The sequence below is a fragment of the Coregonus clupeaformis genome, chromosome 16, assembly GCF_020615455.1.
Source record: "Coregonus clupeaformis isolate EN_2021a chromosome 16, ASM2061545v1, whole genome shotgun sequence".
Classification (NCBI taxonomy): Eukaryota; Metazoa; Chordata; class Actinopteri; order Salmoniformes; family Salmonidae; genus Coregonus; species Coregonus clupeaformis.
The window spans coordinates 40,236,744-40,260,809 of NC_059207.1; the positions used below are offsets into that span (position 1 = coordinate 40,236,744).

Genomic DNA, 24,066 nt, shown 5'->3' on the forward strand with positions numbered 1-24,066 from the left:
AATCTCTACATTATCCCTTTGTCATTGACTATATACTGTGTCTTTGTCTTTCCCAAGGTGTTGCCTCAGGAGGTGCTGCAGACAGAGTCAGGGGAGTTGTCTGAGGTGGGCAAGGCCTACAGTCCCCCCCGTGTCCTGCTGGAGGCGCTGTGTGTGGTGTGCACTGTGGCTGGCCAGTGGAACGACCCAGCCGAGGCAGACAAGATGGCCATGGATATCCTCGTCATCACCCACCATCCCTCCATAGGTCTGTTGGTTTACTTGTTACTGCACTCTACAGCATCTTTTACACAACTAGGGATGGGCAAGGTTAATCAAATATCCGGATATCTGAACTGACGTTAGTATTCGATTACGTGTGTTAATTTTCAGATAAATTTTTTGGCCTATTTTAACGAAAAAGCTTTGTTTAAATTATATTCCATGGATAAACCATGCCATTTGAAATTCTTAATTTAATAAATAAACTAACTCTTGAATGTAGTTTTTATAACTGTGCGTTGAGCTACTGCTGCGCATTTATCCCTCCAGGCTGCCCTGACATCAGTATGCTATTTTCCCCACTTCAAATAGCAATTACATGCGCTCACCTAACGTTTCCACAATACCTGACACAGATCAATGCAAAGCACTTATTACATTTTATGTTTTGGTTTTGTATTATCACTTTCTTTTAAATATTGCATTGTTTTAAAATGATATGCAGAATCTTTTTGTAACAGAATCAATTCTATCATGGCGAAAATCGTATCTTTCGTTGTTGCTGTTAGCCAAATTACTGGAGAAAAGCAGCGTGTGCGCTGTTTACCTCTGCCATGTACATTTGCGTCATTCTGATTGGTCGAGATTCAATAGTAAAGATCTTTTCTTTTTTTGAATTTCGATTATCAGGTTTTCTGAAAAAGTATGATATTATTTGAATAGTGAAATTATTTCAAATGCCCATCCCTAGTATAAACCCACTACTAGTACTGACATATTTTCTCCCCCCTCTACTCTCTGACGATGCAGTTGAAGCTCGACCTGGTCTCTGGCCGCACCTGCTGTCCAGCATGAACATCAAGGCAGATGAGTTCATAGACAAGAACCTGGATGACATTCTGCCACGGCTGTTGCAGGCCAACACTGACAATCAGGTCCGAACATATTTCACATATTGACATCCTTATATTAGATGTACACATACATACTTACACTCACAGCCAAGGGTTGGTTGAGGCCTACTTTTGCTCTTGGTGATTGGATGAGACAAGCCTATGGTCCAACTTGTCATGTTCTCTTATTGGCTGACTGATGTTAGGTCCTCTTGTTTCACCAGGCTATAAGGAATGCGGTCGGTGCCCTGTCCGGTCTCTCTCCCATCAAGCTGCTGCCACGGGTGATGGAGCATGTGACACAGTGGCTGTCCAATCCTGCATTGCGGCAGGTCACCAGAGAGGAGTACGCCATCATGTTCACCCCTGAGGGAGAGCTGTATGATAAGAGCATCATCCAGAGGTAGGACACTAATACACTGTAAGAGCTGTTCTGTGGGTTTAACATTGTAGACAGCAAGAACGCTAATCATTGTTTCAAAGACCTTGGCTATGTTGATTTCTTTGTTGCTTGTAACTAAAGCTTGTTTCAACATTTCATTCTCTTCCTCCCACCTCCCATGTCCTGTGCAGTGCCCAGCAGGAGAGCACTAAGAAGGGCAACATGAAGAGGGAGAACAAGGCCTACTCGTATAAGGAACAGATCATCGAGCTAGAGCTGCAAGAGGTGAGACTGGGGGCTATGATTGATCAACTAGATGGAGAGAGGGCTGTTAACTGTTGTACACCTACCTCTTACCGTAGAAAGTATTCACACCCCTTGACTTTTTCCACATTTTGTTGTTACAGCCTGAATTTAAAATGGATTGAATTTAGATTTTTTGTCACTGGCCTACACACAATACTCCATAATGTCAAAGTGGAATTATGTTTTTAGAAATTGTTACAAATTAATTAAAAATGACAAGCTGAAATGTCTTGAGTCAATAAGTATTCAACCCCTTTGTTATGAAGAGCCTAAATAAGTTCAGGAGTAAAACAAATGTCTTTACAAGTCACATAAGTTGCATGGGCTCACTGTGTGCAGTAATAGTGTTTAAGATAATTTTTTAATGACTACCTCATCTCTACCCCACACATAGAATTATCTGTAACGTCCCTCAGTCGAGCATTGAAAATGCTAACACAGATTCAACCACAAAGGCCAGTGAGGTTTTCCATGCCTCGCAAAGAAGGGAACCTATTGGTAGATGGGTAAAAAAAAATGCAAACATTGAATATCCCTTTGAGCATGGTACACTTTGGATGGTCTATCAACACACCCAGTCACTACAAAGATACAGGCGTAGCCAGAGAGAAAGGAAACCGCTCAGGGATTTCACCACGAGGCCAATAGTAAATTTAAAACTGTTAGAGTTTAATGGCTGTGATTGGAGAAAACTGAGGATGTATCAACAACATTGTAGTATCTCCACAATACTAACCTAATTGACAGAGTGAAAAGAAGGAATCCTGAACAGAATCAAAATATTCCAAAACATCAGTGTTGGAAAAAGTACACAATTGTCATACTTGAGTAAAAGTAAAGATACCTTAATAGAAAATTACTCAAGTAAAAGTGAAAGTCACCCAATAAAATACTACTTGAGTAAAAGTATAAAAGTATTTGGTTTAAAATATACTTAAGTGTCAAAAGTAAATGTAATTGCAAAAATATACGTAAGTATTAAATGTACAAGTATGAATCATTTCAAATTCCCTATATTAAGCAAACCAGATGGCACCATTTTTAAATGTATTTATTTATTTACAGATAGCCAGTGGCGCACTCCAACACAATTTACAAACAAAGCATTTGTGTTTAGTGAGTCCGCCAGACCAGAGGCAATGGGGATGACCAGGGATGTGCTCTTGATAAGTGCTTGAATTGGACCATTTATCTGTCCTGCTAAGCATTCAACATGTAATGAGTATTTTTGGGTGTCAGGGAAAATGAATGGAGCAGAAAGTACATAATTTTCATTAGGAATGAAGTGAAAGTTGTCAAATATAAATACTAAAATACAGATACCCCAAAAAACTACTTAAGTAGTACTTTAAAAGTATTTTAACTTATGTACTTTACACCACTGCAAAACATGCATCCTGTTTGCATTAAGGCACTAAAGTAAAACTGCAAAACATGTGGCAAAGCAATTCACTTTTTGTCCTGAATACAAAGTGTGATGTTTGGGGCAAATCCAATACAACACATTGAGTACCACTCTCCATATTTTCAAGCATAGTGGTGGCTGCATCATGCTATGGATATGCTTGTAATTGTTAAGGATTGAGGAGTTTTTCAGGATAACAATTAAACGGAATGGAGTTATGCACAGGCAAAATCCTAGAGGAAACCTGGTTGTCTGCTTTCCATCAGACACAGGGAGATGACTATGCCTTTCAGCAGGACAATAACCTAAAACACAAGGCCAAATCTACACTGGAGTTGCTTACCAAGAAGACAGTGAATGTTGCTGAGTGGCCAAGTTACAGTTTTGACTGAAAGCTACTTGAAAATCTATGGCAAGACCTGAAAATGGTAGTCTACCAATGACCAACAATCAATTTGACGGAGCATAAAACATTTTGAAAATGGGCAAATGTTGCACAATCCACTTGTGGAAAGCTCTTAGAGACTTACCTAGAAAGACTCACAGCTGTAATCTCTGCCAAAGGTGATTGTACAAAGTATTGACTCAGGGCTGTGAATACTTTTAATTTTCAATACATTTGCAAAAATGTCTAGAAACATGTTTTACTTTGTCATTATGGGGTATTGTGTGTAGATGGTTGAGACAAAAAAAATACAAAAAATCCATTTTGAATTCAGGCTGTAACACAACAAAATGTGGAATAAGTCAAGGGGTATGAATACTTTTTGAAGGCACTATGTATGGGCTAATAGATGCAGGATGGTATTAGTACTGTTTGATGATCCTCTTATCAGAGAATGTAAACTGAACAAAAATATACATGCAACAATTTCAAAGATTTCACAGAGTTACAGTTCATATACGGAAATCAGTCAATTGAAATAAATTCATTAGACCCTAATCTATGGATTTGACATGACTGGGAATACAGAAAGCATCTGTTGGTCACAGATACCTTTTTAAAAAATGGTAGGGGCGTGGATCAGAAAACCAGCCAGTATCTGGTGTGACCACCATTTGCGTCATGCAGCGTGACACATCTCCTTCGCGTAGAGTTGATCAGGCTGTTGATTGTGGAATGTTGTTCCTCTCCTCTTCAATGGCTGTGCGAAGTTGCTGGATATTGGCGGGAACTGGAACATGTTGTCATACACGTTGATACAGAGCATCCCAAACATGCTTAATTAGTGACATGTCTGGTAAGTACAGTGGGGAGAACAAGTATTTGATAAACTGCCGATTTTGCATGTTTTCCTACTTACAAAGCATGTAGAGGTCTGTATGTTTTATCATAGGTACACTTCAACTGTGAGAGACGGAATCTAAAACAAAAATCCAGAAAATCACATTGTATGATTTTTAAGTAATTAATTAGCATTTTATTGCATGACATAAGTATTTGATACATCAGAAAAGCAGAACTTAATATTTGGTACAGAAACCTTTGTTTGCAATTACAGAGATCATACGTTTCCTGTAGGTCTTGACCAGGTTTGCACACACTGCAGCAGGGATTTTGGCCCACTCCTCCATACAGACCGTCTCCAGATCCTTCAGGTTTCGGGGCTGTCGCTGGGCAATACGGACTTTCAGCTCCCTCCAAAGATGTTCTATTGGGTTCAGGTCTGGAGACTGGCTAGGCCATTCCAGGACCTTGAGATGCTTCTTACGGAGCCACTCCTTAGTTGCCCTGGCTGTGTGTTTCGGGTCGTTGTCATGTTGGAAGACCCAGCCACGACCCATCTTCAATGCTCTTACTGAGGGAAGGAGGTTGTTGGCCAAGATCTCGCGATACATGGCCCCATCCATCCTCCCCTCAATACGGTGGAGTCGTCCTGTCCCCTTTGCAGAAAAGCATCCCCAAAGAATGATGTTTCCACCTCCATGCGTCACGGTTGGGATGGTGTTCTTGGGGTTGTACTCATCCTTCTTCTTCCTCCAAACACGGCGAGTGGAGTTTAGACCAAAAAGCTATATTTTTGTCTCATCAGACCACATGACCTTCTCCTATTCCTCCTCTGGATCATCCAGATGGTCATTGGCAAACTTCAGACGGGCCTGGACATGCGCTGGCTTGAGCAGGGGGACCTTGCGTGCGCTGCAGGATTTTAATCCATGACGACGTAGTGTGTTACTAATGGTTTTCTTTGAGACTGTGGTCCCAGCTCTCTTCAGGTCATTGACCAGGTCCTGCCGTGTAGTTCTGGGCTGATCCCTCACCTTCCTCATGATCATTGATGTCCCACGAGGTGAGATCTTGCATGGAGCCCCAGACCGAGGGTGATTGACCGTCATCTTGAACTTCTTCCATTTTCTAATAATTGCGCCAACAGTTGTTGCCTTCTCACCAAGCTGCTTGCCTATTGTCCTGTAGCCTATCCCAGCCTTGTGCAGGTCTACAATTTTATCCCTGATGTCCTTACACAGCTCTCTGGTCTTGGCCATTGTGGAGAGGTTGGAGTCTGTTTGATTGAGTGTGTGGACAGGTGTCTTTTATACAGGTAACGAGTTCAAACAGGTGCAGTTAATACAGGTAATGAGTGGAGAACAGGAGGGCTTCTTAAAGAAAAACTAACAGGTCTGTGAGAGCTGGAATTCTTACTGGTTGGTAGGTGATCAAATACTTATGTCATGCAATAAAATGCAAATGAATTACTTAAAATCATACAATGTGATTTTCTGGATTTTTGTTTTAGATTCCGTCTCTCACAGTTGAAGTGTACCTATGATAAAAATTACAGACCTCTACATGCTTTGTAAGTAGGAAAACCTGCAAAATCGTCAGTGTATCAAATACTTGTTCTCCCCACTGTATGCAGTTGTGTTCATTGTCTGTAGCTTATCCCTGCCCATACCATAACCCCACCGCCACCATGGGGCACTCTGTTCACAACGTTGACATTGGCAAACCGCTCGCCACATGATGCCATACACGCTGTCTGCCATTGTCCCGGTACAGTTGAAACCGGGATTCATCCATGAAGAGCACACTTCTCCAGCGTGCCAGCGGCCATCGAAGGTGAGAATTTGCCCACTGAAGTCGGTTACAACGCTGAACTGGTGAGGACAACGAGCACGCAGATGAGCTTCCCTGAGACGTTTTCTGACAATTTGTGCAGAAATTCTTTGGTTGTGCAAAGCCACAGTTTCATCAGCTGTCCGGGTGGCTGGTCTCAGATGATCCAGCAGGTGAAGAAGCCGTCCTGGGTTGGCGTGGTTACACGTGGTCTGCGGTTGTGAGGCCGGTTGGACATATTGCCAATTCTCTGGCAACAGCTCTGGTGGACATTCCTGCAGTCAGCATGTCAATTGCGCGCTCCCTCAAAACTTGAGACATCTGTGGGATTGTGTTTTGTGACAAAACTGCACATCTTAGAGTGGCCAATATATTGTCCCCAGCACAAGGGGCACCTGTGTGATCTTTTTATATATATATTTATTTTTCTTATTTTTTTACCCCTTTTTCTCCCCAATTTCGTGGTATCCAATTGGTAGTTAAAGTCGTGTCCCATCGCTGCAACTCCCGTACGGACATGGGAGAGGCGAAGGTCGAGAGCCGTGCGTCCTCCGAAACACAACCCAACCGAGCCGCACTGCTTCTTGACACAATGCCTGCTTAACCCGGAAGCCAGCCGCACCAATGTGTGGGAGGAAACACCGGCCCGCCACAGGAGTCGCTAGTGCACGATGGGACAAGAACATCCCTGCCGGCCAAACCCTAACCTGGACGACGCTGGGGCAATTGTGCGCCGCCCCATGGGTCTCCCGGTCGCGGCCGGCTGCGACAGAGCCTGGACTCGAACCAGCATCTCTAGTGGCACAGCATGATCATGTTGTTTAATCAGCTTCTTGATATACCCGACCTGTCTGGTGGATGGATTATCTTGGCAAAGGAGAAATGCTCACTAACAGGGATGTAAACAAATTGGTGCAGAACATTATAGAGAAATATGCTTTTTGTGCGGATGGACAATTTCTGGGGTCTTTTATTTCAACTCATGAAACATGGGACCAACACTTTGCATGTTGCGTTTATATTTTTGTTCAGTATAATAGCTCTAAGTTGAATTACGATTTAACCATAATTAATTGAAGAAAGTAGAGTTATCATGAAATTAACTGGGATTTCTATGTCTGTGTTTTAGGAGATCAAGAAGAAGAAAGGCATCAAAGACGAGTTGCAGCTGACCAGCAAACAGAAGGAGATGATGCAAGCCCAGCTGGAGAAAGAGTCCTCCATTCGCAAGAGACTACAAGGGGTACGGCCAGACACTTTAACATTTTTCACACTTATCCTGTTTCTCAAACGTTAAACTGTAGACATTGACATAATAATGTTCCTGTTGATTGATTGATTGATCGACTGTTGTGTGGTTGTCAGTTGGACATGGAGCTGCAGTGTGCGGTGGGTCTGCTGGAGGCAACGTTGATCCAGAAGCCTCCCCAGATCTCCTGGCAGCTCCCAGGGGTCCTCCAGGTCCTACTGCCCCTCCTCCACTCCCCCCTGGCCGCCCCACGCCTGCAGCAGGCCTTCCTCGACATAGGAGCCTGCCTCATGCCCACAGAGCTGCACTACCTTGGTACATATAATAGATGGTGTAATTTATTCCATTTAGCTGAGGCTTTTATCCAAAGCATAGACTAATACACTCAGGAGAGCTTTCCTCTCACTTCCCTCTTATGTCCTTGTTCACACACCTTCACAGATCTGACAGGACTGGATAGGAGAAAATAACATGATGGAAACTCCACCTAGCCTACATGAAAACTATGTGGAGTTATTGCTTATACCTGTCCAGTTGTCTCCGATCTTTAAATGGGAGTGAACAAAGATAAAATGGAGGGAAATACTTTCTACTTTCTGTGATGAAACTTTCTCTAATCTCCTGCATGGTCTACTCATGATTTTCTCTACAGCTGTGCTGGTGGGCCAGGTGACACTGCGCCTGATGAAACCTGAGTGTCATCTGGACGAGGCCTGGGGACAGGAGGATCTAGAAACAGCCACCCAGCGCACGGTCGGGCTGCTGCACATGCACACTGTCCCACACAGAGAGGGAAAGGCTGGTGGTGAGCACACACACACACAGAGAGGGCAAGACTTGTGAAGAAACACTGACACAATACAGACATACATCAACATAATTATACCTGCTGGTGGCCTAATGCTCTCATCCTGTTGTTTCAGACATGGCTCCGCTGTCTGCCCCAGCCTTCTCCTTCTGTTTCCCCCTGCTCAACACCGTGCTCAGGGACTCCTCAGGCAGCACTGAGGAGACGGAGAGCATGCAGGTCCGCGCCCTGCAGGTCATTAATGTGCATGCTCAACTTCGCGCCGAGGTTGACACCTCAGACATACTCATCGATGAGGTAAGAGTTGATCAAGTTTATCGTCTAGCAGTGTGTTGTTACCTCCCTTTGTCTGAGGCGTTCTCCTATCAACGTATAATACTCCTATCAACGTATAATACTGCTATCAACGTATAATACTGCTATCAACGTATAATACTGCTATCAACGTATAATACTGCTATCAACGTATAATACTGCTATCAACGTATAATACTCCTATCAACGTATAATACTGCTATCAACGTATAATACTTGTCGTCTCTTCCTAAACTCTCCACTCTGGCTGGCTATCATAGACAAAGGGCTTATGTTTGTATGACTAGTCTCTCTATTTTGTCTCTCAGAATGGACCTGAGCTGCTACCTCGTTTCAGTATGCTGCTGCTCCTGACCAGAGTCATCTCCACTGCAGCACCCAGACTGCAGGTACACACTCCAACACCATGCTTCTACCACATTTACAGACAAATACTAACCAGTAGAGCTATCACATACGTTTATACAGTGTGTCCGAGTGTAGATCTGTAATTGTGTGTGTTTCAGGTGCTGGCGTCCCAGTGTCTGACGGCGGTATGTGCCAGTGCAGGAGGAGAAAAGGGCTGTGCTCTGGCTGAGCAGAATGAGATAGATGTCCTGCTGGAGGCTCTGCTCTCCCCCTGCTTCTCTGTCAGAGACGCTGCCCTCAGGGTGAGGAAATAGTGTGTGTCTGTGTGTGTGTACTGTGTGTAGGTCTTTGGATGTGTGTTAATGTCCCACCTCTCTCTCTGTCCAGGGCCTGTTGGAGATGGAGATGGCTCTGCCTACAGAAAGTACAGATGCCAATGGTCTGCGTGTTCTCCGCAGGCTGTGGGTGTCCAGGTTTGATGTGGAGGAGCAGTGCAGGACCCTGGCTGAGAAGTGAGTAGCTAACGTCGTCCCCTCTATGTAATACTTAGCTAGTTGAATATAGCTCCCGTCTTCAAAATTACTTTGCTTTCGAGAAGTAGCGCGTCTCTCCTCTCATGTAGCGTAGCTGCTGTGACTGACCATACCACTCTGCTCCCCTTCTGTCCCCCAGGCTGTGGCAGGCTCTGTGTCTGGAGCTGGTCCCTGAGCTGTGCTCTATGCTCATTGGGGATGTGACCCACCATGAGGAGGCTGTGCGTACTGCCGGGGCTGAGGCTCTGTCCAGTGCCATCAGCGAGTACCGCGACCAGTCCCCCACTGTCCTGGGTCAGCTCAATGAGCTCTACCACCAGAAACTCTATGTGAGTCTCCCTCCCCATGGCCCTCCTATCACAGCTCAGGAATAGCCACTAGTCAGGTATCAAGAGTGGTGTGTTGTTGTAAGATCCGCTATATATAAAAAGGTATGTGGACACCCCTTCAAATTAGTGGATTCAGCTATTTCAGCCACACCTGTTGCTGATGGGTATAAAATCGAGCACACAGCCATGCGATCTCCATAGACAAACATTGGCAGTAGAATGGCCTTGAAAAGCTCAGTGACTTTCAACCTGGCACTGTCATAGGATGCCACCTTTCCAACAAGTCAGTTGGTCAAATTTCTGCCCTGCTAGAGCTGCCCTGGTCAACTGTAAGTGCTGTTATTGTGAAGGGGAAACAGCTCAGCCACGAAGTGGTAGGCCACACAAGCTCACAGAACAGGACCGCAGTGTGCTAAAGCGCGTAAAAATCATTTGTCCTCGGTTGCAACACCAACTACTGAGTTCCAAACTGCCTATGGAAGCAACGTCAGCACAATAACTGTTAGTCGGGAGCTTCATGAAATGGTTTCCATGGCCGAGCAGCCACACACAAACCTAAGATCACCATGCGCAATGCCAAGCGTCAGCTGTAGTGGTGTAATGCTCGCCGCCATTGGACTCTGGAGCAATGGAAACGCGTTCTCTGGAATGATGAATCACGCGTCACCATCTGGCAGTCCGACGGACGAATCTGGGTTTGGCAGATGCCAGGAGAACGCTACCTGCCCCAATACATAGTGCCAACTAAAGTTTGGTGGAGGAGGAATAATGGTCTTGGGACTGTTTGTCATGGTTCAGGCTAGGCCCCTTAGTTCCAGTGAAGGGAAATCTTAACACTGCAGCATACAATGACATTCTAGACGATTCTGTGCTTCCAACTTTGTGGCAACCGTTTGGGGAAGGCCCTTTCCTGTTTCAGGATGACGATGCCCCCGTGCACAATGTGAGGTCCATTCAGAAATGGTTTGTTGAGATCGGTGTGGAAGAACTTGACTGGCCTGCACAGAGCCCTGACCTCAACCCCATCGAACACCTTTGGGATGAATTGGAACGCTGACTGCGAGCCAGGCCTAATAGCCCAACATCAGTGCCCGACCTCACTAATGCTCTTGTGGCTGAATGGAAGCAAGTCCCCACAGCAATGTTCCAACATCTAGTGGAAAGCCTTCCCAGAAGAGTGGAGGCTGTTATAGCAGCAAAGGGGGGACCAACTCCATATGCATGCCCATGATTTTGGAATGAGAGCAGGTGTCCACATACTTCTGGTCATGTATTGTAGAACCATGGTCAATGTGAAACTGTTGTCTTTTTACAGAGACCCCCTCCTGTCCTGGATGCTTTAGGACGAGTCATCTCTGAACAACCACCTGACCAGTGGGAAGCCAGGTAAGAGAACGCTCTGCCACTCAACAATGTTGATACAACTCTTATTCCAGTGTATAGCACTGGGTGATGATAATGTTGATAGCTTTCTATATCCTAATTTGCTGTGTTTTTAAGTGGGACCACCTTGTTGCGTGGTGTCTTAAGGGTGTGTTGGTGTCTGCAGGTGTGGAATCGCCCTGGCTCTGAACAAGCTGTGTCAGTACCTGGATGAGCCCCAGGTCACCCCTCTCTTCCTGTTCTTTGTTCCTGACGCCCTGAATGACCGTCACCCTGAGGTGCGGCGCTGCATGCTGGACGCTGCCCTCTCTGCCCTCAACACACATGGAAAGGTACCAACATTCTTTATTTACTCTAGACAACCACACGCATCTCCTGGCACCCAATGCAACGGCTCCTCTCTCAATGGACTGCTACAGTATATCCGTTTTCTTTCTGAGTAGTGTGTTGTGTTGTGTTCAAGGACAATGTGAGCTCCCTGCTCCCCGTGTTCGAGGAGTTTCTGAAGAACGCCCCACAGGATGCCAGCTACGACTCAGTCCGCCAGAGTGTGGTCATCCTAATGGGCTCTCTGGCCAAACATCTGGAAAAGAGTGATCCCAAGGTCAAACCCATCGTGGCCAAGCTCATCACAGCACTCTCCACACCGTCACAGCAGGTACTGGAAAAATCCCTTTAAGAGTGTGCTCCTAATCTCAGTTTGTTACCTGTATAAAATACACCTGGGAGCCAGAAATCTTTCTGATTGAGAGGGGGTCAAATACTTATTTCCCTCTTTAAAATGCAAATCAATTTATAACATTTTTGACATGCGTTTTTCTGGATTTTTTTGTTGTTATTCTGTCTCTCACTGTTCAAATAAACCTACCATTAAAATTATAGACTGGTCATTTCTTTGTCAGTGGGCAAACGTACAAAATCAGCAGGGGATCAAATAATCATTTCCCTCACTGTAGGTTTCATCTTGATTTCTATAACCTATATGCATTGACCTTTACAATGAAATGCCTTTACATTGTCACATTGGCCTCAGCTGAGCATCACTAAGCCTTCTTATGGTAATCGTGATCTTGTCTGTCTCTTTCCTCCCTCAGGTCCAGGAGTCTGTGGCTAGCTGCCTGCCTCCTCTGGTCCCTGCCATCAGGGAGGATGCTGGGGGGATGGTGCGTAAGCTGCTGCAGCTGCTGCTGGAGAGTGACAAGTACGCTGAGAGGAAGGGTGCGGCCTACGGCCTGGCAGGCCTGGTCAAAGGCCTGGGCATCCTGGCCCTCAAACAGCAGGACATCATGAGCACCCTGAGCGACGCCATCCAGGACAAGAAGAACTTCCGACGCAGAGAGGGTCAGTGACTCCTTGCCAGTTGCTTAACCTTGCTGGGCTCTATGGTGTAGTTTGTTCACCCGCTATCTTTGCCTGTGATTTCTAACACTTAACTCTCTCGGTCTTCTCCAGGTGCCCTGTTTGCCTTTGAGATGCTGTGCAACATGCTGGGGAAGCTGTTTGAGCCCTATGTGGTCCACGTGCTGCCCCACCTCCTGCTCTGCTTTGGGGACGGGAACCAGTACGTCAGAGAGGTAGAGTTAACATTACCAGCTTCTCATTTCAATCCCACCTACTTTCTCTCTTTATCCCGCTTTCTCACACACTTCTCACTCAACACTACTTTTCCACCTAATAATTCTCACATTCACTCACGTTTTGTTGTGCATTACGCTCTACCTAACGTAACTGCCCTTTTCCAGGCGGCAGATGACTGTGCCAAGGCGGTGATGAGGAACCTGAGTGCCCACGGGGTGAAGTTGGTGCTGCCCTCCCTGCTGGTGGCTCTGGAGGAGGAGTCCTGGAGGACCAAAGCAGGTGAGGGTCCACCCACTGCATCATGGGCCTTTTTTTGAGAGCTGTGCCATGTTATCCCAAATGATAGGATTGAACCATTCAGCAATCACCTGATGGTAACCACATCCTTGTCTTGTCCTCCCTTCCTTTGCCCCCACTCTGCTCCCAATTTATCTCTCTCTCCTTAATCCTTATACTCTCCCCTATCTACTCTACTTTCCTCCTCCAGGTTCTGTGGAGCTCCTGGGTGCCATGGCATACTGTGCCCCTAAGCAGCTGTCCTCCTGCCTGCCCAGCATTGTGCCCAAGCTGACCGAGGTGCTGACTGACTCCCATGTCAAAGTGCAGAATGCCGGCCAACAGGCCTTACGACAGATCGGCTCTGTCATCCGCAACCCTGAGATCCTAGGTATGGAGGGCTGTGCTCAACTCTGAGATTTAGCTATAGAAATGCAAAAATTCAGTAAAAAAAAATTCTGTTAATTTTACTTATACATCTGTACAGTTGTGTGAAAGTAATTAAGTAATTTTTTATATCTGTACTCTACTTTACCATGTATATGTTTGACTACTTTTACTTCACTACATTCCTAAAGAAAAATAATGTACTTTTAATTCCATACATTTTCCCTGACACCCGAAAGTACTCGTTACATGTTGAACAGCAAAATGGTCTAATTTACACACTTATCAAGAGAACATCCCTGGTCATCCCTACTGCCTCTGATCTGGCGGACTCACTAAACACACATGCTTCATTTGTAAATTATGTCTGAGTGGGGCCCTGGCTATCAGTACATTTTAAAAACAATAAAATGGTGCCGTCTGGTTTGCTTGATATGAATTTGAAATGGTTTATACTTTTACTTTTGACATTTATGTATATTTAAAACCAAATACTTTTAGACTTTTACTCAAGTAGTATTTTACTGGGTGACTCACTTTTACTTGAGTCATTTTCTATTACGGTATCTTTACTTTTACTCAAGTATGACAATTGGGTACTTTTTCCACAAATGCATATGTAGGGGTAATACAGATACCGATTGGTATTTTAGGGTGGTTACGAACAGTGTTTCTGTCCCCCTCTCAGCCATAACCCCCATCCTGCTGGACGCCCTCACTGATCCCTCCCGTAAGACCCAGAACTGCCTGCAGACGCTGCTGGACACCAAGTTTGTCCACTTCATCGACGCCCCCTCCCTTGCCCTCATCATGCCCATCGTCCAGAGGGCCTTCCAGGACCGCTCCACTGACACTCGCAAGATGGCTGCTCAGATCATCGGCAACATGTACTCCCTCACTGACCAGAAGGTACATAGCAACACTGGGATATTGAGCTGCATTGTTCCACAATTCATCAATTGATCTTCTCAAAATGCTCTAAGTTTATAATATATGTGTTTCTAATGGTTGACACAATGTGTTTGTCTCTTTGTGTTACAGGACCTGTCCCCATACCTGCCCAGTGTCATTCCTGGACTCAAAGCCTCTCTGCTGGACCCTGTGCCTGAGGTATGTGCCTGTGCCTAACAGCTCAACAACAAACACGTTAACGTTAAGTGGTTTGGTTACCTGATAACTCTCTCTCTCCTCTCAGGTGCGTACAGTGTCAGCCAAGGCCCTGGGTGCCATGGTGAAGGGCATGGGTGAGTCTTGCTTTGATGACCTGATGCCCTGGCTCATGGAGACCCTGGCATCTGAGCAGAGCTCTGTGGACCGCTCTGGAGCTGCCCAAGGTCTGGCTGAAGTGATGGCTGGGCTGGGCGTGGAGAAGCTGGACAAGCTGATGCCAGACGTGGTGCAGACGGCCAGCAAGGTGGACATCGCCTCCCACGTCCGCGACGGTTACATCATGATGTTCATCTACCTGCCCCTCACCTTCGGGGACAGGTTCACCCCCTACGTTGGCCCCATAATCCCCTGCATCCTCAAGGTAGGGGAGCACTCACCATTCACTACCATCTCTCCAATCTCTCTCTTTCTCGTTCTGGTTGTGAACACCTCTCACCAGTCTCTCCCTCTCTCCTCGGTATTACAGGCTCTGGCAGATGAGAACGAGTATGTGAGAGACACTGCCCTGCGTGCCGGCCAGCGCATCATCAGCATGTACGCTGAGACTGCCATTGCCCTGCTGCTGCCTGAACTGGAACAGGGCCTGTTTGATGACCTCTGGAGGATTAGGTCAGGCATCTACCCATATATACACACAATATACATTTTATGTCAGTATGTAATGGTTTTACTTGGCAGTGATAGTAATGTATGCCTCCATGTTGTCTCTGGTTCACAGGTTCAGCTCTGTGCAGCTGCTGGGAGACCTACTGTTCCACATCTCTGGAGTCACAGGGAAGATGACCACCGAGACCGCCTCAGAGGACGACAACTTTGGCACAGCGCAGTCCAACAAGGTATTCTGACAAATATACATGATTGTACTGTATAGATCGTTGATTATATAGTGGTGTATATTAGAAGTAAAGAATGTTGAAGGTATGTAGTGTTGCTGCTGAGCTCTCTTCCTCGTCTCCCAGGCTATCATCGGAGCCCTGGGTGGAGAGAGGCGTAACCGAGTCCTGTCTGGCCTCTACATGGGCCGTTCAGACACCCAGCTGGTGGTACGACAGGCCTCCCTCCACGTGTGGAAGATCGTGGTGTCCAACACGCCCCGCACCCTCCGGGAGATCCTGCCCACCCTCTTCACTCTGCTGCTGGGCTTCCTGGCCTCCGACTGCCCCGACAAGAGAACGGTAACGCTACTGCTCCCCAAGTCTAGAATCTATGGAGTTGTTTCCTTCTTTCCCTCTCACAACTATTAAACTGTATCACATCCCCTTTGTCTAACTCTCTGTTGTCCTGTTCTTTAGTTGCACATTGTAAGACTTTAGATTTCTGTTATTACTGAATTACAGTATTCTTGTCTGAATTTGAGTGTGTTTGCGTTCTGTGTTCTCTCCTGCTTCTGATCCCTGGGTTACTGAATGTGACTTCTCTCTCTGGTTGTAGATCGCTGCGAGGACACTTGGAGACTTGGTCCGTAAACTGGGAGAGAAGATCCTCCCAGAGATCATTCCTATCCTGGAGGAGGGTCTGCGCTCAGACAAGAGTGATGAGAGGCAGGGCGTGTGCATCGGCCTCAGTGAGATCATGAAGTCCACCAGCAGGGACGCGGTCAGTTCCTCAACACATACCTGGCCACTTTTTCCTTTATTTAACCTGGCAGTCCCTTGAGATGAGTATCAATTTTTCAAGGGAAACCTTTAAATGTCTTAGACATAGCAGGGGTATGTGATGTGATGCCATGGTAGAGCAGTAAGGTGACAATGTGTGTGTTGTGTATGTTTCCAGGTGCTGATATTCTCTGAGTCCCTGGTCCCCACAGTGAGGAAGGCTCTGTGTGACCCCCTTGAGGAGGTACGAGAGGCTGCAGCCAAAACCTTTGAGCAGCTCCACGCCACCATAGGTCACCAGGCCCTGGATGACATCCTGCCTGCCCTGCTCAAACAGCTGGTGAGAGACACATCCACACACACACACACACCAACATAAACCCAATTCACCTCTAAAAAACCCTCTGTATCCACCATAGACATTAAAACCAGTAGATAGTGATTGCGCTGACGTCATCCACGTATTCCAATGGAAAACTTCCGATGGCGCATGAAGCCGGAAGTATTTGAATTTGAAGCGTGCCATATTGCTGAATGGGGCTTGAATGGCACCAAAAAATCGCTAAGCATCATAGTTCAAGTGGCCGTAACTAGCAAAGGATCATGGTCGATGTCGTAGCTTTCATCCTGCCTGGGAGAGTCAACCGGGAGCCTCCTCGTAGCCTGCCGGCATGTGATTGGTCTGTGTCACGTGGTCCTGTGTAACAACAAATGTAGTCGTCAGAATGGATTTAATAAAATGTCTCGATTTGTAGCGAACTTGATAAGAATTCACTGTGGGGATCGAACTCGATCATAATAAACACATTTTAGAGCTCAAAACAGCCGTCTAAAAAAATTGTTTGGCCGTTCTGGCGATCGTAATTTACATAGGCTTTCTAGGGCAGACTAGGGCTTTTAGCACTGCTACGTTGTTACGCAGTAGCCGACCAGTAGAGCTCGTGACTTAACGCTCCAGACCAGACACTGGGGGCCTGGTATCCACACATTGTGTTCAGTAATACTCACTCCCCTGTACCTCCCTAAAGCAATTCTGGAGAGGGCAGAGAGGACCCACCATGGAACAGAATATTTACATTTGAGTCATTTAGCATACGCTCTTATCCAGAGCGACTTACAGTTAGTGAGTGCATACATTTTCATACTGGCCCCCCGTGGGAATCGAACCCACAACCCTGGCTTTGCAAGCGCCATGCTCTACCAACTGAGCTACACGGGACCTATATAGAGTGAGGTTAATGTTTCTCTGTGTGCAGGATGATGAGGAGACTGCAGAGTTTGCTCTGGATGGTCTGAAACAGGTGATGGCAGTAAAGAGTCGCTCTGTGCTGCCCTACCTGGTGCCCAAGGTGAGCTGTCCACACATTATACACTACTAACAATGGTTAATCTCAATTATAATTTATTGGATTTATATAACACTTTTCCTGATGCTCAAAGTGCCTTTAAGTCTTTTATAGTATGAGTGTACACTACCGGTCAAAAGTCTTAGAACACCTACTCATTCCAGGGTTTTTCTTTATTTTTTACAATTTTCTACATTGTAGAAAAATAGTGAAGACATCAAAACTATGAAATAACACAAGGAATCATGTAGTAACCAAAAATGTGTTAAACAACTCAAAATCTCTTTTATATTTTGAGATTATTCAAATAGCCACTCTTTGCCTTGATGACAGCTTTGTACATGCTTGGCATTCTCTCAACCAGCTTCACCTGGAATACTTTTCCAACAGTCTTGAAGGAGTTCCCACATATGCTGAGCACTTGTTGGCTGCTTTTCCTTCACTCTGTGGTCCAACTCATCCCAAACCATCTCAATTTGGTTGGGGGATTGTGGAGGCAGGTCATCTGATGCAGCACTCCATCACTCTCCTTCTTGGTAAAATAGCCCTTACACAGCCTGGAGGTGTGTTGGGTCATTGTCCTGTTGAAAAACAAATGATAGTCCCACTAAGCCCAAACCAGATGGTATGGCGTATCGCTTCAGAATGCTGTGGTAGCCATGCTGGTTAAGTGAGCCTTGAATTCTAAATAAATCACAGACAGTGTCACCAGCAAAGCACCCCCACACCATAACACCTCCTCCTCCATGCTTTACGGGGGAAATACACATGCGGAGATCATCCGTTCACCGACACCACATCTCACAAAGACACGGCGGTTGGAACCAAAAATCTCCAAATAGGACTCCAGACCAAAGGACACATTTCCACCGGTCTAATGTCCGTTGCTCGTGTTTCTTCTTATTGGTGTCCTTTAGTAGTGGTTTCTTTGCAGAAATTCAACCATGAAGGCCTGATTCACACAGTCCCCTCTGAACAGTTGTTGAGATGTGTCTGTGACTTGAACTCTGTGAAGCATTTATTTGGGCTGCAATTTCTGAGGCTGGTAACTCTAATGAACTTATCCTCTGCAGCAGAGGTAACTCTGGGTCTTCCATTCCTGTGGTGGACCTCATGAGAGCCAATTTCATCATAGTGCTTGATGGTTTTTGCGACTGCACTTGAAGAAACTTTCATAGTTCTTGAAATTTTCCGGAGTGACTGACCTTCGTGTCTTAAAGTAATGATGGACTGTTGTTTCTCTTTGCTTATTTGAGCTGTTCTTGCCATAATATGGACTTGGTCTTTTACCAAATAGGGCTATCTTCTGTAACCCCCCCCCCCTACCTTGTCACAACACAACTGATTGGCACATTAAGAAGGAAAGAAATTCCACAAATTAACTTTTATGAAGGCATACCTGTTAATTGAAATGCATTCCAGGTGACTACGTCATGAAGCTGGTTGAGAGAATGCCAAGAGTGTGCAAAGCTGTCATCAAGGCAAAGGGTGGCTATTTGAAGAATCTCAAATATAAAATATGTTTTGATTTGTTTAACACTTTTTTGGTTGCTACATGAGTCCATATGTGTTATTTCATAGTTTTGATGTCTTCACTATTATTCTACAATGTAGAAAATAGTAAAAATAAAGAAAAACCCTCAAATGAGTATGTGTTCTAAAACTTCTGACTGGTAGTGTAGTTCTGTGTATGAATGCTATCCTCTCCTCTCCCCTGTCAGCTGACTGCTCCTCCAGTGAACACGCGTGTGCTGGCCTTCCTATCTGCCGTGGCTGGAGACGCTCTGACACGCCACCTGGGGGTCATCCTGCCCGCCCTCTACTCCTCTCTGAAAGACAAGCTGGGAACAGAGGAAGGACAGCAGGTAATAACAGCATTCATGATTACAAGATGGTTGTAAAGCAGTAGCAAGTGGACGGGCACTACTATTACAGTCATCATCATGGGATAATATTACAGTGGTTCTTAGTGGGCTGTTGTGGTCACTAGATGATGGCTCTGTCCCCAGGCTCATATAACCCCTGTCCTCACCCCACCCGTCCTCTAGGAGCTGGCCAGCTGCCAGGCAGTGATCCTGTCTGTGGAGGATGAAGTTGGTCAGCGTATCATCATCGAGGACCTGCTGGAGGCCACCAGATCACCTGACGCTGGTCTCAGACAGGCCGCCGCCACCATCCTGAATGGATACTTCTCCCGCACCCGCCTGGACTACAGCACCCACACACGCAACCTGCTGTCAGGCCTCATCCGCCTGCTCAACGACTCCAACCCTGAGGTCCTGGTTCAGAGCTGGGACGCCATCAACTCCATCACCAAGGTTAGCTGTTGGCACCATGAGCATTACAGGCACTGGGAATTAGTTTGTCAGGGTTTACTGACGTCATACAGTATTTGTTATTCATGTGTGTTGCAGCTTTATGCAGCATTGATTTTATAGATAACCAAAGGCCACTAGGTTAACTGACATAGTATGTATCTATGTGAGGCAATGTTAGACTCTTGTTTGTTTGTTTTTGTAGAAACTGGACGCTGGCAGCCAGCTGGCTCTGATTGACGACCTGCACAGAGACATCCGATCAGTGGCAGCAGACGTCAAGGGTCAGCATCTGCCTGGGTTCTGTCTGCCCAAGAAGGTAAGCCTCTCCTCTAGACACATATGGCGCATTTCCACTGAGGATTTAGCCCAGTGTTTTACTCAGAAGGCTCAGACTTTTCTGTTACCATCTACGCGGGCCGGCACCCATGTCTCACTGGGCCATGGCTCCGGTGGACCTTAACTTGGAACCAAGCCCCCTGGGTACTTTTCAGCTGGCATTTACATAACACTGGCTAACTGTGAACTTTAACACCTTCAAACAAAGCAACAGTCTTGAATGATGCAGAGGCTGAATCTGCTCGCTACAAGTCTTTAGTGTCACACTCCTGATGGAAACACACTAAAGGCGTCCGCATGCTTCCCAGCCAAACAGTTCGGAGTTTGTTCATTCGGAAAGTATTCAGACCCCTTCCCTTCCACATTTTGTTACGTTACAGCCTTATTCTAAAATGGATTAAATAAAAAAATGTCCTCAATCTACACACAATACTCCATAATGACAAAGCGAAAACAGGTTTTTAGAATTTTTGGCAAATGTATTAAAAATGAAAAACAGATACCTTATTTACATAAGTCTCGAAATTGAGCTCCGGTGCATCCTGTTTCCATTTATCATCCTTGAGATGTTTCTACAACTTTATTGGAGTCCACCTGTGGTAAATTCAATTGATTGGACATTACATTTTAGTCATTTAGCAGACGCTCTAATCCAGAGCGATTTACAGTTAGTGAGTGCATACATTTTTCATACTGATGACACCAACAGTGAATTGAACATGGGAGTATCCCCATGCCAGCTGTCTGTACCTGCTAAACAACAGGCTGGCAGCTGATAGGAGAACACTGTGGCAGATAGTGAAACATATCAGTTTGTCGATGACAAGTGATATCCGGACGTAGATCATTTCAGCCAATCAGAGCAGGAACTGCATAGTGATTATGAATGATGGCACCAGACTGCGAGAGAGAGAGAGAGAGAGAGATCCCAAAAAGCCTGGAGTCATTAAGCCAAGCACAGCCACATTACAGTACAGACAGTCATCCAACTTTTTGCCAACAGAGGAGACAGATTTGCAGTATATTTTCACGCCTGTGTATCAAAACGGCTGACAGGACTGGCAAACCTTTCCATTACTTTAACTAGCTCTGCCCTGAACTTTAGTCACTGTTATTAGCCGGCTACCATCCGGTACTCAACCCTGCACCTTAGAGACTGCTGCCCTATGTACACAGTTATTGAACACTGGTCACTTTAATAATGTTTACATACTCTATTACCCACTTCATTCTAGTCAAGGCTCATCCTATATAATTAATGCTGTACACTCCTTTTCTATTCATATAATGTCTATAATACACCATCATATACATATACAGTGGGGGAAAAAAGTATTTAGTCAGCCACCAATTGTGCAAGTTCTCCCACTTAAAAAGATAAGAGAGGCCAGTAATTTTCATCATAGGTACACGTCAACTATGACAGACAAAATGAGAAAAAAAAATCCAGAAAATCACATTGTAGGATTTTTAATGAATTTATTTGCAAATTATGGTGGAAAATAAGTATTTGGTCAATAACAAAAGTTTCTCAATACTTTGTTATATACCCTTTGTTGGCAATGACACAGGTCAAACGTTTTCTGTATGTCTTCACAAGGTTTTCACACACTGTTGCTGGTATTTTGGCCCATTCCTCCATGCAGATCTCCTCTAGAGCAGTGATGTTTTGGGGCTGTCGCTGGGCAACACAGACTTTCAACTCCCTCCGAAGATTTTCTATGGGGTTGAGATCTGGAGACTGGCTAGGCCACTCCAGGACCTTGAAATGCTTCTTACGAAGCCACTCCTTCGTTGCCCGGGCGGTGTGTTTGGGATCATTGTCATGCTGAAAGACCCAGCCACATTTCATCTTCAATGCCCTTGCTGATGGAAGGAGGTTTTCACTCAAAATCTCACGATACATGGCCCCATTCATTCTTTCCTTTACACGGATCAGTCGTCCTGGTCCCTTTGCAGAAAAACAGCCCCAAAGCATGATGTTTCCACCCCATGCTTCACAGTAGGTATGGTGTTCTTTGGATGCAACTCAGCATTCTTTGTCCTCCAAACACGACGAGTTGAGTTTTTACCAAAAAGTTATATTTTGGTTTAATCTGACCATATGACATTCTCCCAATCCTCTTCTGGATCATCCAAATGCACTCTAGCAAACTTCAGACGGACCTGGACATGTACTGGCTTAAGCAGGGGGACACGTCTGCACTGCAGGATTTGAGTCCCTGGCAGCGTAGTGTGTTACTGATGGTAGGCTTTGTTACTTTGGTCCCAGCTCTCTGCAGGTCATTCACTAGGTCCCCCCGTGTGGTTCTGGGATTTTTGCTCACCGTTCTTGTGATCATTTTGACCCCACGGGGTGAGATCTTGCGTGGAGCCCCAGATCGAGGGAGATGATCAGTGGTCTTGTATGTATTCCATTTCCTAATAATTGCTCCCACAGTTGATTTCTTCAAACCAAGCTGCTTACCTATTGCAGATTCAGTCTTCCCAGCCTGGTGCAGGTCTACAATTTTGTTTCTGGTGTCCGTTGACAGCTCTTTGGACTTGGCCATAGTGGAGTTTGGAGTGTGACTGTTTGAGGTTGTGGACAGGTGTCTTTTATACTGATAACACGTTCAAACAGGTGCCATTAATACAGGCAATGAGTGGAGGACAGAGGAGCCTCTTAAAGAAGAAGTTACAGGTCTGTGAGAGCCAGAAATCTTGCTTGTTTGTAGGTGACCAAATACTTATTTTCCACCATAATTTGCAAATAAATTCATTAAAAATCCTACAATGTGATTTTCTGGATTTTTTTCCCTCAATTTGTCTGTCATAGTTGACGTGTACCTATGATGAAAATGACAGGCCTCTCTCATCTTTTTAAGTGGGAGAACTTGCACAATTGGTGGCTGACTAAATACTTTTTTTTCCCACTGTATATTTATATTCCGGACTCTGACATTGCTCGTCCTGATATTTCTTATTTCCTTTATTTTTGGGATTTGTGTGTATTGTTTGTTTTGTATGGTTAGGTATTGACTGCACTGTTGGAGCTAGAAAAACAACAATTTTGACATGATTTGGAAAGGCACACACCCGTCTATATAAGGTCCCACAGCTGACAGAGCAAAAACCAAGCCATGAGGTCGAAGGAATTGTCCGTAGAGCTTCGAGACAGGATTGTGTCGAGGCACAGATCTGGGGAAGGGTACCAAGAAATGTCTGCAGCATTGAAGGTCCCCAAGAACACAGTGGCCTCATCATTCTTAAATGGAAGAAGTTTGGAACCACCAAGACTCTTCCTAGAGCCGACCGCCCGGCCAAACTGAGCAATCTGGGGAGAAGGGCCTTGGTCAGGGAGGAGACCAAGAAGCTGATGGTCATTCTGACAGAGCTCCTTAGTTCCTCTATGGAGATGGGAGAATGTTCCAGACGGACAACCATCTCTGCAGCACTCCACCAATCAGGCCTTTATGGTAGAGTGGCCAGACGGAAGCCACTCCTCAGTAAAAGGCACATGACAGCCCGCTTGGAGTTTGCCAAAAGGCACCTAAAGGACTCTCAGACCATGAGAAACAAGATTCTCTGGTCTGATGAAACCAAGATTGAACTCTTTGGCCTGAATGCCAAGCGTCACGTCTGGAGGAAACCAGGCACTGCTCATCACCTGGCCAATACCATCCGTACGGTGAAGCATGGTGGTGGCAGCATCATGCTGTGGGGATGTTTTTCAGCGGCAGGGACTGGGAGACTAATCAGGATCGAGGTAAATATGAACGGCGCTAAGTACACCGATTTTTTTATGAAAACCTTCTCCAGAGCGCTCAGGACCTCAGACTGGGGAAAAGGTTCACCTTCCAACGGGACA

The 24,066-nt window shown here is 45.6% G+C and overlaps 1 protein-coding gene across 1 annotated transcript in view; it reads left to right on the top strand.

Moving 5' to 3' along the window:
• The window catches only part of LOC121584745 (eIF-2-alpha kinase activator GCN1-like), a 40,616-nt gene that overhangs the window by 5,485 nt on the left and 11,065 nt on the right, over nt 1-24,066 (top strand). The window contains exons 19-49 of the mRNA XM_041900825.2: nt 58-247; nt 1,012-1,136; nt 1,319-1,497; nt 1,668-1,761; nt 7,375-7,488; nt 7,611-7,809; nt 8,147-8,299; nt 8,418-8,599; nt 8,926-9,006; nt 9,124-9,267; nt 9,353-9,477; nt 9,638-9,827; nt 11,143-11,213; nt 11,377-11,542; nt 11,674-11,868; nt 12,305-12,551; nt 12,663-12,784; nt 12,953-13,067; nt 13,276-13,455; nt 14,140-14,360; nt 14,493-14,561; nt 14,647-14,982; nt 15,088-15,230; nt 15,340-15,457; nt 15,581-15,796; nt 16,053-16,217; nt 16,395-16,556; nt 17,473-17,565; nt 19,284-19,427; nt 19,611-19,880; nt 20,083-20,196. Of these exons, the coding sequence (XP_041756759.1) occupies nt 58-247; nt 1,012-1,136; nt 1,319-1,497; nt 1,668-1,761; nt 7,375-7,488; nt 7,611-7,809; nt 8,147-8,299; nt 8,418-8,599; nt 8,926-9,006; nt 9,124-9,267; nt 9,353-9,477; nt 9,638-9,827; nt 11,143-11,213; nt 11,377-11,542; nt 11,674-11,868; nt 12,305-12,551; nt 12,663-12,784; nt 12,953-13,067; nt 13,276-13,455; nt 14,140-14,360; nt 14,493-14,561; nt 14,647-14,982; nt 15,088-15,230; nt 15,340-15,457; nt 15,581-15,796; nt 16,053-16,217; nt 16,395-16,556; nt 17,473-17,565; nt 19,284-19,427; nt 19,611-19,880; nt 20,083-20,196 (4,923 nt within the window). The remainder of the gene's footprint in view (nt 1-57; nt 248-1,011; nt 1,137-1,318; nt 1,498-1,667; nt 1,762-7,374; nt 7,489-7,610; nt 7,810-8,146; nt 8,300-8,417; nt 8,600-8,925; nt 9,007-9,123; nt 9,268-9,352; nt 9,478-9,637; nt 9,828-11,142; nt 11,214-11,376; nt 11,543-11,673; nt 11,869-12,304; nt 12,552-12,662; nt 12,785-12,952; nt 13,068-13,275; nt 13,456-14,139; nt 14,361-14,492; nt 14,562-14,646; nt 14,983-15,087; nt 15,231-15,339; nt 15,458-15,580; nt 15,797-16,052; nt 16,218-16,394; nt 16,557-17,472; nt 17,566-19,283; nt 19,428-19,610; nt 19,881-20,082; nt 20,197-24,066) is intronic.